We start from the raw sequence: 21,837 nt of genomic DNA, 5'->3' as shown, positions 1-21,837 counted from the left end.
CAGACTCGCTGCCCAGCACTCTTGACGTGTGGAGAAGGTTGCTTGATCCGCAACAGGGGTTGGGATGACGGAAGGACGGGAGGAGAGGCCCAGGTTGGTGGGATTTCCACTTCATGGTGATGACCCAGAGAACGTGATGAGTGACATAGGCATTGCATAGAGGTGATGGATGGAAATCAAGCTGGTACTTGATCGCCTTTGCTGGCGGCTCCTGCCGATTGTGATGTGATCGATGTATGGCACCTTCCCTGGCCGAGTCCAGACCCCGCCAATGCCTAACATCATAGAAGAATGAGGGGGAAGGAGCAAGGCATGATGTGCATCACTCAGAACCTCCCACCGGGACGTCTCGGTACGGAAGGGGAGACTCTCTCACCATCTTGAGCCCTCCCAAGGCTTCACTGGCCCCGGTAATTTGTCATGGATGACGATGTGCTGTGGATGACGGCGGCGGCGTCGCGAAAAAAGAAGCATAATCACCGACCCAAAGATGACCATCGACGCTCTGACCAACCCGAACGAAGCAGACACGCAAGGAACACCAAGGAGAGATCGCATGATCGGGGTCGGCACACCGAGGCAGTCGAGAAGCCCCTGAACAATGCAGGAAAGCGCTACCTTCCTGACGACAGAGCCGACCCTAGTGAGCGCGTCCGGGCCTGGGTTCAACGGACACAGAACCGACACCCCCATCGTTCTCTTCTCACGGCGCTTGACAGCGACGAAAGGTTGCGACGCACTTCCTCCCCCAGATATCGAGACACCGATATCATCAGAGGCAAGAAACGGGGCAGATCTGTCTCACGCAGTCCCTCGGTGTCCTTGGAGCATGGTTTTGATGGTGGACAAGTTGAACCTCGCTTTGAGAAACGGCGCAGGTACAAAACTCACGAGGACAAGTATGAGTATAAAGGGGAAATAAACCGTAGGAAACAACCAAACAAAGATCGTAACGGAAAATTAGACCAGGAGGCGAAGGTCAGGACGGATCGGGTTCCAGTAAGCCCACTCTATCAAACACGGGAACAGACGAGCAAATTAACAGTTCACAGCTGCAAGTCATAAACACAGAAAGCCGTATGAGGGTACCAGATCATAAATTCGCACCAGGTAAGTAAGGGTGCAGCATGCTAATGATGAGTATTGGCTGACTTGACCAAAGTCAGCAGACATGACCATCAACCCAGCTATGCTCCGGGGTCACGACAGTCTACCAGTTTCAGCAAAGTATTTGAAGACCGCCACCATTCGGCTCACCGGCCCCTTGCCCTCCCATCAAGAACCTCAAGGCAATATGTTTCTGCCCACCCGCGGGACTCTTCATACGATCTTAACCAGGACGAATCCTACTTTTCAAGCCCATCGAGAACTAACACCGTAGCATACCAGCAAGAAAGAAAGCGTCGGCACTTTGCTAAGAAAGGAAGTCATCGTGAGCAACAAATTCTCCACAATAGCTGGTCAGTGAGTAAGTCCATAAGCCAGCCAGTGGATCATACCAATCACATCAGACTTTCTGTGGAAAGACATCCTGGAGTACAACCATCAGGGCAATTGGAAATACCTTTACCGAAAAACTCCTCAAGACAAGAAAGTCCCGGTGTTGTACCCTCAGCCCCCGGGCATATTGTCACAATAGTGTTGCCTAGGTACAAAGATGCTGAGACGCAAACCGATCAATCGCTGCTGGCCGAGTTGCTAAAGCCCACTGAGCAAGTACCTACGGCATTCAACGACTCCAAGGATGCTGCCACGCAACCTCGTTGTGGTCCTGAAATACAGAGGAGGATCCAACTGCTTCCAGACAGCCCCTACTCTAACACCAATCCAACCCCCATCAATGAGATAAAACAGGAGCCTTTCCATCAGCATCATGCGCTACCAAACAGGCAGCCTTATTCTTCTGAACAAGCACTGGGCCGGCGACAGGTTCTTGGCGAACAAAGATACCTGGAGGAATTTGTGACCAACCATATTGTGCCTATGCACTCGCGGCACTATGTTCAAGCACCAAGTTCGTATCATGCCAACGGCGGAAGCCAACAGCAGTTTCTCGGGCAGTATCACGCGTCCAATTCCCAGCCGTTCCATACCAATACCTCCGCCGAGGGCTTGCGAATTGACCGCCGGCTTAGCGACCTGGTTCAGCGAAATGAAGCAGGCTCGCCACCAAGATCCATGATTGCATCTCAACAACTTGCGCAGGGATTCAGTAACAGGGTACGGTTCCAGGAACCGAATTCGACAGTACAAAGACCGCAAGCACCGTACAGGGAAGACATGGACGAGTTTATCAGACGGATAGAAGAGGAAGATCTTGGGGAGTTGAGCGATGCCTTGGCGGTAGAGGATAATGGTGTTCCAGTCAAGACTGAAGAGTACTTCAGCCTTGAAGAGCTTGAAGGTGAAGGGTCCAACACAGCTCACGATGCCCAAAACCGCCAGTATGCGCCTATTATTGGAGCCGATGATCTTGCTGAAAACTCCGACACGGAGGTTTTGTTGGGTCCCAGAACCCCGGAACGGAAGTCAAGGCCACCTGCAAGAATATTACCGAGATACCTGGGGCAGGATAGAGCGGATCTATCGTTACCGGGCAGGATGTGGAGGTCTGGCCAAGGGCTTGCAATACCCGGGCAGTATAGACAGTTATACGAAACCTGATTGTTTTGGGCATTTTTCGTTTTTACTCTGGTTCTTGACCCTGCCATTTCCTCCTCAGTCCCTTTACGTCAATGCCACATTTTTCGGCCTTGGTGACGACGGAATGAGCCTTCCCAACCACGGGAGCATCAATCATCTTATCATCCAGTGTCCACGCCCCTCTTCCAGCAGCCTGGGCCTTTTCATCTGCAATCACTACTCTGACAGCCCACTCGACCTCTTTTTCATCCGGCGCAAACATTCGTTGCGCGATCTCAACCTGGCTGGGATGTATACATTCTGGTTCACCTGTCAGTATCCCGTTCATCAAAGTTGGGACAATCCTGGACGGATCAAACTTACGCTTCCCGTTAAACCCTACCTCCTTCCCATCTCTGCACTCCTCCTCCAACCTCGCCTTCCCTTCCTCACCCTTGTAAGATGTGCACACCAAATCAATAGTGCTACTCAGCTCAGACGCCCTCGCCGCGGTAGCAATCGCACTCCTGGCGTACAAGAACTCCCGAAGACTCGGCGTGCGAGTCAAGCTCAGATCCAAGGCAAAGTCCTCGGCAGCAAAGATCAAGCCGTCAAGAGACCCCTTTCCTGCCTCGCAGATTTGCTTCAGGTCCATGACCGCCTTGGCGGACTCGATCAGAGCGATGACCTTCTTTTGTGGTTCATTTTGGGGGGAGACTTGGCGGAGGATGTCGATTACGAAGGTGAGGTCGGAGGGGGAGTTGACTTTGGGGATCACGATTGTAGAGAGGGTGGAGGAGGGTAAGGGGGCGAGGGTGGTGAGGTCGGTGAGGGCGTAGGGGGTGGAGATGGCGTTTATGCGGACGGCGAGTTCACCGATGTTGGGGGGAGGTTTGGGAAGGGCGGAGAGGTGGGATAGGAGGTTGGTGCGGGCGGTGGGTTTGAGGGAGGGGGTGACGGAGTCTTCGAGGTCGTAGGTTATGTTGTCTGTTGTGTGGGGGAGGAGGAGGGATTTGGAGAGGAATTTTTGGGAGGAGGAGGGGACTGGGGAGTTGTTGGTGAGTGAGAGAGAGGGCGGTGGAATGAGGGGGAAACATACCGTATAAGAGTGCCCGGCGGAGGGTGGAGGTGGTTGGCATGTTGACGGTAGTGAGTGTGAGAGTGAGTCTCGGAAAGGGTTACGATGACGAATGATGAGAAGCCGAGGGTTGAAAGCGAACTCTCACGAACGATCTTCACTAATATCCAAAAGAAATATAAACAACGGACCCCTGGTATATCTCACTTCCCCAACAGGAAAGCAAGTGTGGTGTAAGTCGTGAAGCGGGGACGGGATGATCGATGTAGGGTCAATAGCCCAAAAGTGGCGCCCGATGTAAGCCGTTTCACCAGCTGCCAAACCCGTCCATCACAGCTGTCAATTCTGTTCAGGAGCCTAGACCCCGTAATGCGCACTAACAACACCTAAGCCAATGTAAGCAACAGCTCCAAAGACACCACCACCACCAAAAAAGATAGCTATCAATCATCACGATCCACCACACACGCACGGCGCACACCAGCTTGAACATAGCAGACGCATACTATTGAAAAGATGGAACAACCCCAACCAGCGCCAGGCTCCCTGAGCTGGCGATTATCCTCCCACCCAATAACCCTCCTCACATTCCTAGGCTTCCGAGTCTGTAAGTTTTTCCCCTCTTCCTACCAACCCCGTCGCATTCACTGATTCCCTTCCCCCAGCGAGCTTACTAGTCTACCTCTTCGGCCTCCTCTTCACCGACAACCTCGTCATGATCTTCATCATCACCATCCTCCTCCTCGCCGCCGACTTTTACTACCTCAAAAACATCGCCGGCCGCCGCCTGGTCGGCCTCCGCTGGTGGAACGAAGTCGACCCGTCGACTGGGGACTCCCACTGGGTGTTTGAGAGCAGCGAGCCGGGGACAAAGGTGATCAACGCGACGGACAGTAGGTTCTTTTGGATTGCGATTTACGCCCAGCCGCTGTTTTGGATCGCGCTGGCGGTGGTGGCGGTGTTTAGTTTCAAGTTTATTTGGTTGCCGCTTGTCGGTGAGTATAACCTTGGGTAACGAGTGGTTGAGGGAGTGGAAGGTGCTGACGGTTTGGTGGTAGCTATTGCGCTTGTGTTGACGATCACGAACTCACTTGCTTTTTCGAGGTGCGACAAGTTTAGCCAGGCGTCGAATATTGCGGGGAGCGCGTTTAATGGTGGGAATTTGGCCGGGAGCATTGCGAGTAATATGGTGGGGAGGTTCTTTACGAGATGATGGGTTATGTTGGGTGGGGGTGGTTCAAGAGAAGGGGGTTTAGTATAGGAAGCCATCTTACAAGTTTGGGATACGGGAAGTGTATGATTACAGGGGCGTAGGCATTGGCGTTTTTGAGGAAACTTGGGCTAGCATGGCCGTTTTGTTATGTTTCTTTCGGTATTATAAAGTTCAGGTTGGGAGCGTATCTAGCTTCTGGGCCGGGCGGAGGAAAATGGAATCATGTTGTTTGAAACTCAGCATCAGAGTTATCGAGGTTATGTAATTTGGTAGTTGTGATGGAGAGCCACAGAGTATCATACTTTGAAAGAAGACATATGGTTTGTCATAGTTCGACCTGACTGATAATGGATAATGATCTCTCACAAGTCTCTTTGAACGAATGACGCGCGATGCTATGCAAAACACACCCCCAAACCCCTGTTTTCGCACCATGTTCAATGATACTGTGGTCCCAAGTTTTATGCCAGAACGACTGCAGAGGTGAAGTTGGGACAGAAAAATCAATACGAGACTGGCTAATTCGATATCATGCAACCTTTAACGCCGCTGGCGCCCTTTCCCTTTCTCCGTCTTGTTTCTTTATCGTCTCCCTGCTTGTTCAATCGCAGCGTCCAGCTGCCTTTCCTCCTCTTCCAACCTCCTGATTTCATCCTCCGTCATTCCTTCCTCTACCAAGTGGGCGTATGGTGTGGTTAGACCCCGTGGTGTCGCCCGCCCTGGTATTGGGCTGGGAACGTTGGCACGGGCCCCGTCGTCGTTGTGGGCAAGAGATTCCGTTCGGATGCTTGGTGTGGTGGTGGTAATTCCGGCTGCGGCTCCTGCTCGGTCAGAGTATGGTGTGTAAGAACGGGATTGGTCTTGAAGGTGAGGAGGAGCTGCCGCTGCTGGCGCGGCTATTGTTGTGACGGCGGTGCCTGTTGGGTAGGTGCCGTTGGGGTGACCGTCGTCGGAGTAAGGCGAGTTTGGTGAGGCGTCTACGTCGACGCCGGTGTGGGCTTCTTTCTCGACCATGAGGTCGTCGCCGCGGTGGTCAGAGTTGAAGGAGCCGGTGGGGTGGAGGCTCTGCTTTTGTTGGCGGCGGCGGACGACGAACCAGATGATTCCTAGGACGGCGAGGAGACCTGCTAGACCGCAGCCGACGGCGATGCCGATGATGGCTCCCAGCTCAAGTCCACTCTTTGGGGCTGGGCTCAAGGCGGCTGGGTCTCCGTTGGTCGGTATGGAGCCGCCACCCAGAGGGGTTGAGGTTGCCGAAGGGGCTTCTGGTACATCAGTCCCGTCATCGCTTCCCATCTGAATATAAGGGTTTGTATCTTTGAATAGAGGGTTGGTGGAGGCGACCGCATATCCCTCTTCATGGTAAACCACTGTAAAGGCTCTGCTATAACTCTTGCGGTATTGACCATTGTCCACCCAACTAGCCACAAAGTAGAGTGGAAAACCTGGCTTGAACACCTTGTCACACTTTGCTCTAAGCTCATTCGGGTCAAACATGAGGGAACCGCCAGGGCCGTTCTGTCGGGCTATATCCATTCTTAATATCATTTCCCACCTGGATCAGTAACAGGTGGCAGCACATACCTGAAATTAATTTGCTGCAACCATCGGACTTGGGAGGTTGGCGTCGTCTCACACCTGGGGCCCCAGGCGTTGGTGATGGAACTGTGGGCTTCATCATAAGGTTGAGCGTGTTTGTTGACGTTGTCACCTCAGGAAACTGTCCGGACGGCTGTTCTGGGGGGTTCTCGTATACGACTGCCACAAAAGTAATCTCCTGTGGTGGGCTCATACCACTCATGGCGTTGTTGTCCTCGCTACTTTGCCAGAGCGCGATCTTTTTGACAACCTCGTAGTTTTGACTCCTCCAGGTGAAAGTGGTCCCAGGCATACTCCCTTTGACCAAGAATATGGCCGCCTCATGGTTATAATTGCCGTTGAATTTCAAGGGGTCGAAGAGCACAGATTCATTGACTTTCCCAACTCCAGTATTTATAGGTGAAGCGGCATCTTGCCCACGATCATGCCCATTCGCTAATCCAAGAACCATGTATGTGACGGCCATCCAGGCCCGGCTCACCGATATCCTCATTATCCTTTGTCGGTTCCTGGACTCGTCCAGAATAGTTTGCCGTTCGTGATACCCGAGTCAATCGTCCCTTTCAAGTTGACAATCTCATGGCCGATATCGTCGTCGTCGAGTTCGGTTGTCCGCCCGCGCGTCTTCTGGGCACCAAATTCCGATGCGTAATTGATGCTGTCGTCAATTCACTTTCGTTGAAAAGAGTAAAAAAGAGGTAAGCCGTGCTGCCAGACAGAGAGAGATTGTGCAAGGCTCCGAGTAAGCACCAATCCCACACAAAGCCCCGAGCCAGACCCAAACCGCCCAAGCGCTCCCTCTCTCTCTTGTGACCCCCCAGTTGAGAAAGATGGAAAGGATTGCGCGCAGTCCAACCACCCCCCCTGTGCATAGCCAAAGGGCTGAGAGGCGCAGACAAAAAGATGGTTTTTTTTCACCAACCAGAAAACGCCCTTTTCGGTTTGAGCGTCCCACTCAACCACCGATCCATCGATATGCCTCAAAAGAAGAACCGCACTGTGCCGGTTTCTGAGTGACTTGCTCCTATCAGATTGAGAGATCCTCCTTCCCCCTCCCCCTCCTCGAAAATCCAAAGGCAACAAGCACACCACCACTTTAACTAAACTTGCTGTGTGAAACGAAAAAGTGACGCCGCAACGGTGCAACTCTGTCCGTTCAACCAAACCAAGTCCCTTCGCCTCCTCTCCTACTGTGGCAACACTCCAATATCTCTCTCCCCGTCGTTGACGTCGCATTCACCAGACTTTTTCGTACATAACCACTAGAAAAGAATGCAAAGAGACAGATTTGTGGTTGCAACGATACACCTAAATTGCCTTGATCAAGCTGCAGCTGGCCAATCGCTTACCCAGCCGATAGTGACCCATTTTTGACAAGAAAGCCCAATATAGCAACGCGATGATCCATACTTTGGAGTGGGACGGTTCCCGCTGACACCCTGACTTACACCGCGTGCATACAGTGACTGAGTAAGAAAACAGTGACCCAGACTGATAAGACGAATAGCAAGTTTCTGAGGTGATACTCCGCCTGTGGTGTAAGCTGTGTTTGAGAAGCTGTGTGACAGTGCGAGTTTGCTCGTAACCAAGAGGGAAATCCACGCCACTCCAATCACACGTTTCCAGGCAGTTCGTGGAATCATTTTTCTCTGTCTCTTCTCTTATTTCCCTGCAGCCCAAGGCGGGGGGCGGCGGGGTGTCAGCAAGCATGGGGCTGAGCTGCGTCTTGCCGCTGATACTGTCAAATGAGAGCGACTCCAACGAATGGGGGCCGATGATCCTGAAATGCGTTAGTAGTATAATCGCCTGGCATGGCCTTGGCCGATTTCAAACATATCCTGATCTAGAAAGTCTAGAGCTGTTCGGTGACTCTTGATTGCAGAAAACACGTGGTGGATTAATCAATTGTCCTGCCTATATGGAATTCAGCTCCCAAGCCAACTTACACCGATAATCTTGAGCATCGCATGTATTTTTAAAAGCGCTGTGTGAGTAAGAAAACTCCTGGCTATCAGGGTACCATAGCGCTGTCAGCATTTAGTGGTGTATTGGCCCGAAACGGAGGAAATCCGAAAATTTTGCTTAAGTGCGAGAGTCTTGAGCCTCGACTTCGCAAATGCATTCCTCAAGACCCCAAGCCTCATCCTCCTGCAAGGCTGCGCGCCTAGAGAAACACATTTCACCTTCGCTTCGTGGCCTGCTCTTTGAGTAATATCTCCCGCATGGCTGCTCTTGCGTTTCGACTGCCACCCAACTTCGGCCCTTTGAGGACCTCTTCTGTTCGGCTGGCGCCAGGCTTAGCAGCGGGCTGAGCTACTCGTTTCTTCCGGTGTCTCTGTGCCATGGCGTCCATGAAATCACGGCGGAATTCTTCAGCGATGCGATCATCTGCTGCGTATTCATCTCCGTCTCCCAGGTCAGCCGCACTGGGAGTTTCTGCCGAAGGTACATCGTAGATATCGACTGCGAGGAGGTTAGCTAAAATCCTTACAGGCTGAAAGTGTGAGTTCATAGTCCACTTACGCTTGTTCTCGCTCAAAAACTCCTCCACGAGCTGGTCTCGCTTGATATCTTCGCTTCCTCTGCGCCTCCGGCCACGCCATGGCTTCCCATCTGGGCCAAGGCGGGTCTTCCTTCGGCCCTCATTCTCATCTTCCTCGTCGATCTGCCCTTGTAATCGCTTTCGAGCGCGCTCCGTCATCTCGATGTTGCGCTCGCGAGCTTCATCACCCAGGTCAATCTCCATAAGCTTGCCTTGTAAAGCTCGCTGCGAATCCACCTGTGGGCCACTGAAAGGCAAAGTGCTCGGATCTGAGTTGGCCGTATTTGCTGATGATGCGCCAGCATCGAGACTTTCTTGCTGTACTGTGAGCTCCGCGGCCTGCCGCTTTCGTCTAGCCAATGCAGATTCTACATATTCCTCCCTTGCTTGATCAGCCTCTGGGTCGCTCGGTGTATCCAAAAGGGAGACTCACATATGCTTGTTGACTAGATCGCCAGCCAGACCTGTCTGGGGCGCGAACCGTTGTGTGATTCCGCCGAAGGGTTCTGCTTCCGTCTCGGCACTGCCGTGGAGAACCAGGCTTTGCTCCTCGGGGACGCTGCCATCGTCATCGCCATGTGTCGACTGTCCGGGCGTTGCGCGGAAGCCAACGCCGCCGAACTTGTGCTTTCGCGAGTTTCGTAATCTGAGTACCTCGGCGACAGAGAGGCCTTTCTCTTCGTCCTGTTCAGCAGCTGTTGTTTGCGCGCCATTGCCTGCTACCGCTGGGGGGTTTTCTGGGGTTGGCTCGATCGCATGCTGGCTATCAGCGTTCGCGCTTTCAGGTTCTTCGACTCGTTGGCGGTACGCTTTTCTCTTTTTCCCGGCCTTGAAGACGATTTGCGGTTCGGACGTAGCTTCGGGGCTTCTTGTTGCCATGATGATTTGATGATTACCTAGTGTGATGCAATGGTGTGGTTGCGCGGCGAAAGCTGCTTGTCCAGCAAGGTGCATTGCCAAGCCTATCTTATCAGAGAATAACCCTAACCCAGTTAGCGCTCGCTCCAGGCGAGAGATTTAACTTCAGGGTTAGGGTCCACCGACAACTTCCAACCTTCAAGTTCATTCTGTCAAGACCGCGGTGATGATCAACACCTATGGTAGTGTTGACAACTACTCAGCTCCACCTCCAAAATCCCACGGTCAAATATCAGGTCAACAAACTACCACGGTCCCAACACCACAGTTGACAAACACCGACCCGGCAGCCCGGTCCGGGTCATAAACACCGGCCGGTCGGCCCCACTCATTTCCGGGGAGGCACGGCGGGTCTACCAGCCACGACGGCTAGCCCCACCTCAATCCGGAGCCCACTACCCCGACCCGAGGCCGGCAAGCGGCACGGGTAACGGGTGATCGACATGATCGAACTTTTTGGTCAACCTCCATCCCGGGCTGCTTGTACAGGTGGGCTGAAGCGGTAGGGCGGTCATGAGATATGTCCAAGATCGGACTTGAGATTGGGTTCACTTCCAGTGGCTTTTCAGGCGATAACTTCACTCAAGACAACAGAAGGGGATTACCGCTCCTGAAACGATCATCAACGAGGCGTACGTGACAGGAGATCATCATAGTAACACAAAATGATCTGATGCCTCCACATCGGGACACCAAGGGCATAGACCCACCACTGCCCGTCTCTCATCAACCGCACATGCCATCGACAATCCGAGTTTCAGCCCTCTGCAAGCCGCCCTTTCAGACTTACCCTCTGCAGTGTGAAGGGCCACCCGCCTGCCAACACCAACTAGAGCATGCTGTGCCATGTCCAAGGTAGTCAACAACAATATCACAACCACTGATGATCGGCTCCGATCGGATCGGATAACAACCTCTCCCCATCCTCCTCACAACGTTCCCACCACCCTACATACTATTTCTACCATTTCCCCCGTCTTGCATGCAGAATTCTCGCGATAGATCATCCCCTCTCCCAGACTTACACAACATCCCTCATCCAGCCACAAATCCAACCAGCCAGCCACCACGCTCCCCGATGCATCTAGAAGAAGTTTGTGTGTGCATACCCGACCCGACGGGTACTCCCATTCTTCTATTTTGATATCCCCTCGGTCAACCAAATTCCTTGACCGAGCGACAAGGCCAGCCCGTTCATCCTGGGATGGTAGGTGGTGGCGGCAGACATCGGTCGGGTCATCATCCTCCCCGGCCGGCCCAACCCAGCCTGCGACAAACTTACGCATACCTTATCTCACCTCACCAAGCAAACACCTTATGCAAGGCAATAACAAAAAACCTCTTCCAAATGGATATAATATTCAACATCCACAACCATTCTCGTTTCTCCTACCACTAGAACCAAAGTGAAGAAAAATATAGGGGGAATCTCAATAGCAAAAACTTCCAACAGCCAAAAGCCAAACCAAACCGACCAACTCAACTACATCTTTTAAGAGAAGGAATAAAGATATAGTCCACCTCTCCTGTGATGATGTAAATCTTTCCAAAAAACCAAAGAAGGAAATCAACCCCTTGCCTCCCCGATATGTACACTGCCCCTACTCAAGACAACGAGCCCCTCTTCAAGTTTTGGTCCAATGCCAAAACCCCAAATTTTCCCACCCCAAACCCAACCAACCATTGGTATTCCCAGTTTCCCTATTCCCTACAGGCGTAGTAGGCACAGCCTCAATGGCTACAAGAAAGCGACAAAAATATGTACACAAGAGAGAAGAAGCTTTGTCCAAAATCGAAAGATGTGGCCTCAAATCCAAGCTGCAGCCGCCATGCTGGCTGGCACCGCAGGCTCAGACTCGTCCCCAAAAAAGTTGGCAAACATCCCCTGAATCTCCCCCAGGTAGTCATTCGCATTGAACTTTTTGAGCCCCTTGGCCACCATCTCCTTCTCTTCCACGTCCACCACGTTCATCTGCTCCTTGAGGCCATACTCCTCCGCAATCTCCGACACCTGGGCGAGCTCCTGGCCGAACGGATGTTGAGAGACGGAAACCTCCTTTCTATGTTGTCGCTGGGGTTGTGGTTGTGCTGGGTAATATCGGTGTGTGAGAGGTGGCGCGGCCATCCGGACAAAGTCAGCAGCGGCGGCGGCGGCGGCAGCTGAATTCTTTGACTTGTGCTGCTGCATGTGTAAGGGAAGTGAACTCTGCGAGGTAGCGGTGGTGGCTGTGCTGGTGGAGGAGGACCGAGAGAAAGTGTAGCTGGCGTTTGTTGATGCTTGTGAACGTTGTGATACTCCAGAAGCTGACCTTTGCCGGGCAACCTCAGCTGGCGACTTTTTGGAGTGAGAGTGTGCCCGTTGTGGGATGATGGGTGCTGCCTTTTGAAGGGATGGCTTCTCGATTGGTTGACCGGGGGCTGTAAAGTAAGCGGAGAGATGATTCGGTTCTGGCGACATCACCCTCTTTTGCATCGTCCTCTTTGGCGATGATTCAACATCGGGGCTAGTAGGTGGTGTGGTTCCGTTGGTGAGCGCACTGTCGGACATATCGTCATCAGATCTGCTGTGCGAGCCTGTCGACGAGGCTGATAGAGGATGAAGATCTGGGGCGTTATAAGAAAGCATGTTGGTGGTGTGAATCAGCTCGACAGGACTGGAGATCTTGTGCCGAATAGATCCCAGCGACCCCTTTAGACTCCTCTGTTGTGGCGAACCGTTGAGGTCAGATGTCTGGAGGCTTTGCTTGACCCGCCGGGTCGTGAAGGCCCTGGCGATAGACATCTTGCCGGTTGTGTAGGGGATTGTTCAGCTGAAAAACGATCTATATCGATCGATATTAGACACCTTCCTGCTTCGGCTTCAACAAGCTAGATAAACGTACTCAGAGCAACCAGACAGGTGGCTAAAAATAGTAGGTAATGGCGAAGACCAGGAGTCAAACTTGACTTTCTGCCCTGAGGGGTAAAGCTCGTGGCAGAAAGGCTTTGAGTGATGGAATGAAAGATGAGAAGAGACGCCCCGCTTCCAGATCCTAACAACTCTCTTCCCTGAACAATTGCGTGGTTTTGCGAACGAGGTCTCAAATGATAGATGGTCTTGTGATTCGGTTTTGCGTGTGACGTTGCGCCGGGAAGAGCTTGTGCCCGTTTTTCTCTGCAAACTTCCTATCCCAGGGTTACAACGCTCGGCTCCGTGACCCTATCAAAGCAGCCGAAGTGAGTCCGGGTGACGATACACGGCGAAATGGGCGGTTTCGGGTCAGAGTAGAGATCAAAACACCTGAAAATCCTAGGTGGATGTGTCCTGACAAGGAAGTTGTAGCTATATCCAGCACAATGGAGAATCGGCGATCCAGGCCGTGTTTGAATAGAACAAGTCGAGAAGGAACGTGGCTCCTCGATGGGGCTTCAAGTTTTCAACAAAGGCAGGGCGACGCAATGTGTTTGTTGTCCACGTGTGATGTTGGGTAAGTAACGACAGACTGACCTGGGCCTTTGTGTGATGTCGTCGAGGGAGTGTATAGAACTGAAGTGAAATATCTCGGGGGCGATGTGTACCGGCGCGAGTTGGGCGATGGATGAATGTCCTGCAAGAAATGTCTTGTAAAAAAAGGAATGTGTAAGTGTCCTCGAGTATCCAAGCGAGCCGGCGATGGGGATCTCTGAGGATGTCAAAGTTTTTTGGTCCGTCAAGGAGCGATGGGACGCAAAGGGTCTACAGAATGACTGAAAGTAGAAAAGCAGGGTGTGAGCCTGGAGGGGGGAGGCACAACAATAAAGGACGAGCCGCGAGCGGCACATCGAAGGTGAGGGCAAACCCATGGGGAAACGGGCACGGGGGAGTGGCGCAATGCTTTTTTTGCTTGCGCATTGCAGATCACAAAGTACCAGTACGATGGATCACGCAGGAGATTATGTCACCCTCTGCGTAGCAATACCAATGCGCTCTTTCCCGGTTCCCCTCCCGGCCAGACAGCTCAGAGTGGCAGTTGGCACTTCTTCACACCCAGTGGAAAAAGCCTCTACTCGCCCTCTCGACCGGGCCGGCAGAGTGTACGGAGCAGAAGAGACCGTGACATCCTGAATTTAGGACGGCCGGTGATTTGCTGGGTTGGCCTGCTGGTCGCGCGCCGTTTCCCAGCAAGGGGAGACTGCACAAGCCCGCCGCCCAAGGTTAAAACCTGATCCCTGCTTGGAGGGCTGCCCTGGGATGCCATTGGTTCGATTGACCTCATGGTGACCGGAGTGTGCATCCCCTTTCTGAGCTCGATGCTCCGGACCGTGGCAAAGGAGGACGACATGCCCCAATCAATATATGAACGGTTTCCCGCTGTTGTGTACGCTTCCCGCGAGAATTCATGCGTATGTTTGAATGTTGAGCCCCGATCAAAAGAAAACGAGGGATAATCAAGACCGTTGAGGCCAGTCGAAGCGACAAGATGCCAGTTACCAGTTCTGGTTGGCGTTGCTGCAAGTCACTTGACGCTGGCATCGCGGCCCGCTTTGATTGGGCGATGAAGGGCCCGGGACAAGGGTCATCTCAGTTTGCTCCTGCGCGGGGTCGCTTGTTCCTGCATGTTGGATTCTCCCCCATCCATCAACCACAGTTACAGAAATGCGTGTTTGACAGTTGTCCTTGCAGGCCGCCCGTCCACGCTGTTCCAAAATAGCACACTCTGGTGCTACTTCTACAGCAATGTAGCAAAAACAGTCGATTCTTGTTTCCGAGGCCAACTCTGAAGGAGCAAAAAGCAACAGAGGGATGCGTGATGTGCTCGGGGGGTTTTGCGCATCCCGCAGTCCATCTTCAAGTGCTGATTGGTCCAAGGCGCATCACCGTCCGTGGGTTCTCTTCTGTATCAGGGGTGAAAAACCTCACTCCGAACATTTCTTTTGCGCCAGGGCATGGCACTGGTGTCCCTCCACTCGAGCCCTGAAGATCAACCCCGTTCCTGCATTTGAAACGAAGCTAAGATGTTGATTCATGCCATATGATTGGTCCAATGTTCTCTATTCCCCTTCCATTCTCGATGAAACTTCCTGAGCACAGGGGACTTCTTCAACACTCCGCACCTGCTGCTGCTGTGTGAGATGCGCGCCCGACCGCGCGGCTGATGGTTCGGTTCTCTTCGATCAATCACCAGTGACAGTGTTGCAGTCAGCCTGTCAGGTTCTCTTGTCAGTTCGTCAGCCAGCTCCAGATTGACAACCAAAAGCCGAACCAAGCGCCTGGGCTTCCTTGGGATCCGCTCGAAGCGCGTGCGTGTGGGTTTCCTCGATGTGCTGTGGACTTGGTGCCCGGCGGTCGTTATCTAGGTCGACGGTCCCCACTAACAAGTCATCAAACACTTGCGCACTTTCGAAGGCCAAGAGTTGTAACTCTATCGGTTTTAAACGTAAAAATACGGTTTAAACTGGGAGAGAAGCGCATATAGTATAAAATCGCTATTCGGATTGAGAAAGATCGATTTATTTGCTCGAAAAAAGGCTGTTGACTTTGGTATTTTGAAGATTTTAGACGGCCCGTGTGTGTTTAAGATGACGGTGAGCCCTGATTGGTTGATCCAGTACTTGGCGTGGACCTGGATGACGAACAGCCTCGGTGCCCAGAGCTTCACCAGCTCAACAGTTTGTTCTGTTCTGGAAGACTCGGAGCTCACCGGCCGCTTCCAAGAACTGGAGTCGTTAGTGCTTGACGGAGGGGCCAGCGCATCCCACTTGGGTGTTCATGCCGCGGTGTAAGACAACGCCCGAGATGCCTGCTGCTTGTACAAATCCATCGCCAAGGTTTGTCAACACTTGTTTGGGCTGTTGGTAGTTACGTGAAGCATGAGCAAACATCTTACCACCATCCTGGGATAGCTTCTCGTGATATGAAACTGTCTGCCCAAAACGCCCATGGGCTCTGAGCCTCAAACGTCCATGGACTAATTTTGGACTGAGGAAAGCCGCCGTCAAGATTGATCAGAACTCCAGTCCCACTCTTGTCAATGCTATCGCTAGGAAGATTTGCCGGTCCCGGGGGATCGTTGATCGCCGAGCCATCAGCATAAACATCTCCGCTCATGAAACATGTGTCGCTCCGTGTCCGCGTTGTCGAGAAAAAAAACATGCGGCTTGCATGTTCAAAACATGATGCTGCAAGGCTGACGGTCAGCTTCGTGTCCAGAGACACTTTCTTACTTCTGAGGTAGTGGTCTTAGCACCTGTCTGCATCCGTTAGCTTGAGGTCGGCATATGCAGCGTATCGTCATTTTCCTCCGCAATTCTTAGGCCTGAGACAACACTCCTGGTTATGGGTTCTTATCGACCTCACGGATCACATAACACTGTCATAAATTGGCTCGGAATTTTATCAATAGTATGACAAGATGGGTATCCTTCAGCTACTCCCGGCCAACTTAATCCTCGTCCATGGAGTCTCCGTCCTCATCCGAATCCTCCTCAGAATCATCATCCTCATCATCTTCCTCGCCCTCATCACTGCTGCTCTCCTCCTCCTCATCATTGTTGACCGCAACCAGCCTGTCCTCAGCACCATCCTCCCGAGTGGGAAGATTTGGCACCTTTTGGGCAAAGGCCTTGCGGACGCCGGCGTTGGTGCTGGTGTCCCACACAGAGACGTTGCCGTTGCTGCCGGCAATGGAAACTCTGAAGGCGACCTCACGGTCAGGAGCGAAAGCCGTCGAGAAGACCTTGCCAACGTCAAAATCGCGAGAGACAACAAGCGATGGACCTGCAGCGGTGATGTCCCAAATCTTGACGGTCTTGTCGGTCGAACCAGTCACCATGAACCCTGGAATAACCGGGTTCAGGTCAAAAGATGAAACAGACTCGTCGTGGGCCTGGAGCTTCCAGACGGAGCTGCTGGCGGAAGGATCCTTGGTGGCCTTGCGGGCGTCGAAGTAATGGACAATACCGTTCTCAGTCGACACATAGAAGAAGTTGGGGTCATGAGGATCCCACCTGACAGTCTCGATGTCGCTTTCTACACCGACTCTCATTGGCTGCTCCCCAGGCGCGCGCATGTCGGCAATGGCAGCTGTGCGATCATAACTGCCACTCAACAGCACCGTGGACTCAACGCCGTGCCAGGCGAGCGAGCAGACCTTGTCGGTATGGTAGCTGTACGACTTGACGCACTTGGCTGTGTGAAGATCCCAGAGTTTGATGGTCTTGTCTGCTGAACCTGAAGCAAGGAGGTTGCGATGTTTCCTGTTTGCAGCAAGCGCCAGCACAGCATCAACGTGGTATTCATCGTTGGCCTTCTTCGACTTCTTTTTCTTCTTTTTTTTTGTTTCCTCCTCGGGATTGGCGCCCTGTCCCAGAATAGCGTTTGGGTACATGCAGTCGATGGTATCCAAGTCCCAAATCTCGATATCGGGGTCGAATGTCCCAATAGCGACAAAGTTGGCGGCCGAGTCCTTATCGACACCTGCTTTGTTTACTGGGCAGTCCAGCCACTCGACGCACAGTGGAATCGCAGGAAGCATGATATCGTGATGTACGTAGAGATTATCGGCAGCATCTTCGTAGACATAGACCTCAAGGTGGGCAAGTTCGTCCTCGATCTTGGCGGCGAGCAGAAGGTTATCGGTAGCCAGAATTTGCAGATCCTCACGCTCTTCGTCGTCCTCGTCAGCGCCAGGGTCAAGTGTGATGTACGGGTCCTCCTTGTTCGATTCGTAGTAAGCGAGCGACTTGACATTGCCGAACATGCCCATGGACTGCCCCTCGCCGGCCTCCTCATCTGTGTCGTCGTAGTGCTCGAGGTCGTATTCTTTCAGATCATCGTCGATCTCGATGCTAAATTCAAACTATTAGAAAGCGCACACCCATGAAATCCCAGGGACACATACTCTGAAGCGTCATCATCCTTGGTTTCCCTTTCAGCCTTCTTCTTGTCGGACTTTTCTGACCCCTTCTTCTCGGCCTCTTGTGCTTCGGCCAGATCCTCCTCAGCATCATCAAGCTGCAGCTTGGCGAGAGCAGCGATGCGCTCATATTCTTCCTCGTCAAACTTGTACTTGTTGGGGAACGGTGCCGCAAAGCCCCGGGGCACCCAGGCAGTAGTAGTAATCATAGACGCCATGGTGAAAGCTGCAGTAGACGACCAGGGAAGATGATGCTGGAGTGGTCCCAAATGTTGCTGGCGCAAAATTTCACAAGTTGGATGTCCTCAGTTCAACTTTTTAGTGGGACCGACAGCGGGGCTTATCTTATCGGGAACTTGCGCTGTGGTGGTGGGACAGGGGTTCTTGGAGAGCTCCGCAATTCGTTGCACGTCAACTCAACCTGTGGAAAGCTTGAACTCTAAAGTCAACAAAACAACTTCCATCCAGCATACATTTTTGTTAATAACAGTAAATATGGGCCGCGACTACGAAGATGACCGCTCGAACAAGCGGAGGAAGCTGGACTTCAACCCACTGCGTAACGACGATCGATTCAGCGACATCCCATCCCGCCCCCAAAACCGCTTCAACTCGAGAAGCTCTACACCGCGCGCCGGCTCAAGATTGGCTGGCGCATCCACACCAAAGCAACGAGAGTTTGACGGCCCAGCAGAGGGCGTCGACGACCAAGATGCCATCAACGCTCTCGACCGCGACTGGTATGGTGGTGACGATGACTTGGGTGGACACACGTTTGGCGACGACACCCATAATCCATTCGGCGATGAGGCAGGCTGGGCAGCGCAGGAAAGGGAGGCCGCCTTGATAGAGAAAAAGGGCGCCAACTTTTCGCGCAGCGGCATGAACGCGCGACGGTTGCAGAAACAAAAGGATGTGGATGCGTGGGAGACCAACAGAATGCTCACATCCGGTGTGGCGCAACGAAGAGATATGGGACGCGATTTTGAGGACGACCAAGAAGGGACCCGCGTTCATCTTCTCGTGCATGACCTACGACCGCCGTTCTTGGACGGACGAACTGTCTTTACGAAGCAATTGGAGCCCATTCCTGCCGTTCGAGATGCCCAAAGTGATATGGCTGTCTTCAGCAGGAAAGGGAGTCGCGTTGTGAAGGAAAGGCGCACGCAGAGAGAACGCGCAAAACAGGCTCAGGAGGCAACAAAGGTGGCAGGAACTGCGCTGGGTAACTTGATGGGGGTGAAAGAAGAGGACACCGACAGCGCCCTTCCCATCGCGAGTGAGGAATCTGGAAAGGCGCAAAACTCGAACAAATTCAGCGAACATATGAAGAAGTCGGAGGGCGCAAGCAACTTCAGTCAAAGCAAATCCTTGAAAGAACAACGGGAGTATCTTCCAGCGTTTGCTGTTCGCGAAGATTTGCTACGGGTAATTCGAGACAACCAAGTGGTCATTGTGGTCGGAGAAACAGGCTCTGGCAAAACGACACAGCTGGCCCAGTTTCTGTATGAAGATGGCTACGGCAAGTTTGGTATGATTGGGTGCACACAACCCCGAAGAGTAGCAGCAATGAGTGTTGCCAAACGTGTGGCTGAGGAAATGGAAGTAAAACTCGGGAGTACAGTGGGCTATGCGATTCGTTTCGAGGACTGCACCAGCAAAGAGACGGTTATCAAGTACATGACAGATGGTGTGTTGCTTCGAGAATCTCTGAATGAGCCGGACCTTGATCGATACTCGTGCGTCATCATGGATGAAGCCCACGAAAGAGCGCTCAATACCGACGTTCTCATGGGCTTGTTCAAAAAGATTCTTCAGAGACGCCGCGATCTGAAACTGATCGTGACTTCGGCCACGATGAACTCCAAACGCTTCTCCGACTTTTACGGCGGAGCTCCCGAGTTCACGATCCCGGGCCGAACATTCCCCGTTGATGTCATGTTTCACCGGTCACCTGTTGAGGACTACGTGGATGCGGCCGTGCAGCAGGTCCTGGCGATTCATGTGGGCAAACCAGCAGGCGATATTCTGGTATTCATGACGGGCCAGGAAGATATCGAGGTAACGTGTGAGCTTGTCCGTGAACGCCTGGATGCGCTCAACGATCCTCCAAAGCTCAGCATCCTCCCCATTTACAGTCAAATGCCGGCAGATTTGCAGGCCAAGATTTTCGACCGAGCTGCCCCGGGTGTTCGGAAATGTATCGTGGCTACCAACATTGCCGAGACCAGTTTGACGGTCGATGGTATCATGTATGTGGTTGACGCAGGGTACTCGAAGCTCAAAGTGTACAACCCACGAATGGGTATGGACACGCTACAAATCACCCCCATCTCGCAAGCAAACGCATCGCAGCGTTCCGGTCGTGCCGGGCGAACCGGCCCCGGACAGGCCTACCGTCTTTTCACCGAAAAGGCCTTCAAAGACGAGATGTACATCTCCACAATCCCCGAGATTCAAAGAACCAACCTGAGCAACACAGTCTTGCTCCTCAAGTCCCTCGGCGTCAAAGACCTGCTCGACTTTGACTTTATGGACCCCCCACCCCAAGACACCATCACGACCTCCCTGTTCGACCTGTGGGCGCTGGGAGCCCTGGACAACCTCGGCGAGCTGACCGACCTGGGACGGAAGATGAACGCCTTCCCCATGGACCCCTCCCTCGCCAAACTTCTGATCATGTCGGAGCAATATGGCTGCAGCGAAGAGATGGTCACCATCGTCTCGATGCTCTCCGTCCCCAACGTCTTCTTCCGACCTAAAGAACGCCAGGAGGAATCCGACACCGCACGGGAGAAGTTCTTCGTGCCAGAATCAGACCACCTGACCTATCTCCACGTCTACACGCAGTGGAAAGCAAACGGGTACAGCGACCGGTGGTGCGTCCAGCACTTTTTGCACTCCAAGTCCCTCCGCCGCGCGAAAGAGGTCCGGGACCAGCTGCTGGATATCATGAAGATGCAGCAGATGGAAATGGTGAGCTGCGGGACGGACTGGGACGTGATCCGGAAGTGCATCTGCTCGGGGTATTACCATCAGGCGGCCAAAGTCAAGGGCATAGGCGAGTACATTAATTTGCGAACGTCAGTGACGGTCCAGCTCCACCCGACGAGCGCGCTTTATGGGCTGGGGTTCTTGCCGGATTATGTCATTTATCATGAGCTGATCCTGACGTCGAAGGAGTACATGTCTACGGTCACGTCGGTGGATCCTCACTGGCTGGCCGAGCTGGGCGGGGTGTTTTATTCGGTCAAGGAGAAGGGGTATTCGGCTAGGGAGAAGAGGATCACGGAGACCGAGTTTAACAAGAAGATGGAGATTGAGGCGCAGATGGCGGCGGATAAGAAGAGGCATGAGGAGGAGGTGCAGGCCGAGGAGGAGCTGAAGCTGGTGAAGAAGGCTGGTCCGGCGGGGAAGAGTAAAGATAAAAAGACAGTCACGTCGGGGGCGGTAGTGAAGCCCGTGAGGAAGAGGGCTGGGAGGGGGTTTTGAGAGCACCGATACCCGGAAATGATTTGTGAGAAGTGGAAAGGTGGTTGGCATAAAGGAGGGAAGTATACAGACGCATTTACATAGCATGAAAATCAACCATCATCACAAGCGTGGAAAATACCAAAAAGCACCTTTAATCCATCCATTTTTTTGACATTTCATAATCATCATAAGCATCAAGAACAAAAGCTCAAACTACCAAAAAGGAAAACATCATAAAATCCAAAAACTGGAAAAAAATGACATGGAAAAAGACAAGGCAACAAACCCGCCCGTACGTATATATCCCCCTCTACCTCCACCTCCTAAATACCATTCATTGCTCATCACCTCATTCTCATTTCATCATCTCGTTCAATCATCCATCAGATCCATGCCTCCCAGGAAAGGAAGGAAAGAGAGTAAGACCAGCCAAAAACCAAACAAACATACCAAGGTATCACCAACCCAGTGTGTTCCAAAAAGTATCCTCCCTATCTTCCCCCCATCCAAAAAACAA

The 21,837-nt window shown here is 52.7% G+C and overlaps 8 protein-coding genes across 8 annotated transcripts; 3 read left to right on the top strand and 5 right to left on the bottom strand.

Annotated features, from left to right (window-relative positions):
* Positions 1 to 441: 441 nt before the first annotated feature.
* QC762_113619 (uncharacterized protein) lies at positions 442 to 2,664 on the top strand (the record flags this gene model as incomplete). The annotated part of the gene is made up of 3 exons (XM_062885783.1): positions 442 to 999; positions 1,053 to 1,110; positions 1,163 to 2,664. The coding sequence occupies 3 exons, from the start codon at positions 442 to 444 to the stop codon at positions 2,662 to 2,664; spliced, it is 2,118 nt and encodes a 705-aa protein (XP_062748766.1).
* QC762_113620 (uncharacterized protein) lies at positions 2,533 to 3,761 on the bottom strand (the record flags this gene model as incomplete). The annotated part of the gene is made up of 3 exons (XM_062885784.1): positions 2,533 to 2,943; positions 3,007 to 3,666; positions 3,722 to 3,761. The coding sequence occupies 3 exons, from the start codon at positions 3,759 to 3,761 to the stop codon at positions 2,687 to 2,689; spliced, it is 957 nt and encodes a 318-aa protein (XP_062748765.1). The 3' UTR covers positions 2,533 to 2,686.
* Positions 3,762 to 4,068: 307 nt separating this feature from the next.
* On the top strand, positions 4,069 to 5,152 carry TVP23 (Golgi apparatus membrane protein tvp23). The gene is made up of 3 exons (XM_062885785.1): positions 4,069 to 4,307; positions 4,366 to 4,695; positions 4,759 to 5,152. The coding sequence occupies exons 1-3, from the start codon at positions 4,217 to 4,219 to the stop codon at positions 4,911 to 4,913; spliced, it is 576 nt and encodes a 191-aa protein (XP_062748764.1). The 5' UTR covers positions 4,069 to 4,216; the 3' UTR covers positions 4,914 to 5,152.
* A 343-nt stretch (positions 5,153 to 5,495) lies between these two features.
* Positions 5,496 to 7,725, bottom strand: QC762_113640 (uncharacterized protein; the record flags this gene model as incomplete). The annotated part of the gene is made up of 2 exons (XM_062885786.1): positions 6,498 to 7,725; positions 5,496 to 6,439 (listed from the first exon to the last, which is right to left on the bottom strand). The coding sequence occupies exons 1-2, from the start codon at positions 7,003 to 7,005 to the stop codon at positions 5,496 to 5,498; spliced, it is 1,452 nt and encodes a 483-aa protein (XP_062748763.1). The 5' UTR covers positions 7,006 to 7,725.
* Positions 7,726 to 8,497: 772 nt separating this feature from the next.
* On the bottom strand, positions 8,498 to 10,008 carry QC762_113650 (uncharacterized protein; the record flags this gene model as incomplete). Its single annotated transcript, XM_062885787.1, has 3 exons — positions 8,498 to 8,975; positions 9,036 to 9,436; positions 9,488 to 10,008. The coding sequence occupies 3 exons, from the start codon at positions 10,006 to 10,008 to the stop codon at positions 8,692 to 8,694; spliced, it is 1,206 nt and encodes a 401-aa protein (XP_062748762.1). The 3' UTR covers positions 8,498 to 8,691.
* A 1,771-nt stretch (positions 10,009 to 11,779) lies between these two features.
* On the bottom strand, positions 11,780 to 12,754 carry QC762_113660 (uncharacterized protein; the record flags this gene model as incomplete). The annotated part of the gene is made up of 1 exon (XM_062885788.1): positions 11,780 to 12,754. One exon carries the CDS (start codon positions 12,752 to 12,754, stop codon positions 11,780 to 11,782), a length of 975 nt encoding a protein of 324 aa, XP_062748761.1.
* A 3,518-nt stretch (positions 12,755 to 16,272) lies between these two features.
* Positions 16,273 to 18,145, bottom strand: PWP1 (rRNA-processing protein). Its single transcript, XM_062885789.1, has 2 exons — positions 17,832 to 18,145; positions 16,273 to 17,778 (listed from the first exon to the last, which is right to left on the bottom strand). The coding sequence occupies exons 1-2, from the start codon at positions 18,062 to 18,064 to the stop codon at positions 16,374 to 16,376; spliced, it is 1,638 nt and encodes a 545-aa protein (XP_062748760.1). The 5' UTR covers positions 18,065 to 18,145; the 3' UTR covers positions 16,273 to 16,373.
* Positions 18,146 to 18,341: 196 nt separating this feature from the next.
* On the top strand, positions 18,342 to 21,338 carry PRP16 (DEAH-box RNA helicase prp16; the record flags this gene model as incomplete). Its single annotated transcript, XM_062885790.1, has 1 exon — positions 18,342 to 21,338. The coding sequence occupies one exon, from the start codon at positions 18,342 to 18,344 to the stop codon at positions 21,336 to 21,338; it is 2,997 nt and encodes a 998-aa protein (XP_062748759.1).
* Positions 21,339 to 21,837: the final 499 nt, after the last annotated feature.

Source organism: Podospora pseudocomata, assembly GCF_035222375.1.
Source record: "Podospora pseudocomata strain CBS 415.72m chromosome 1 map unlocalized CBS415.72m_1, whole genome shotgun sequence".
Classification (NCBI taxonomy): Eukaryota; Fungi; Ascomycota; class Sordariomycetes; order Sordariales; family Podosporaceae; genus Podospora; species Podospora pseudocomata.
The sequence above is the reverse complement of the archived record's forward strand: the minus strand, read 5'-3'. Positions and strand labels throughout refer to the sequence as shown.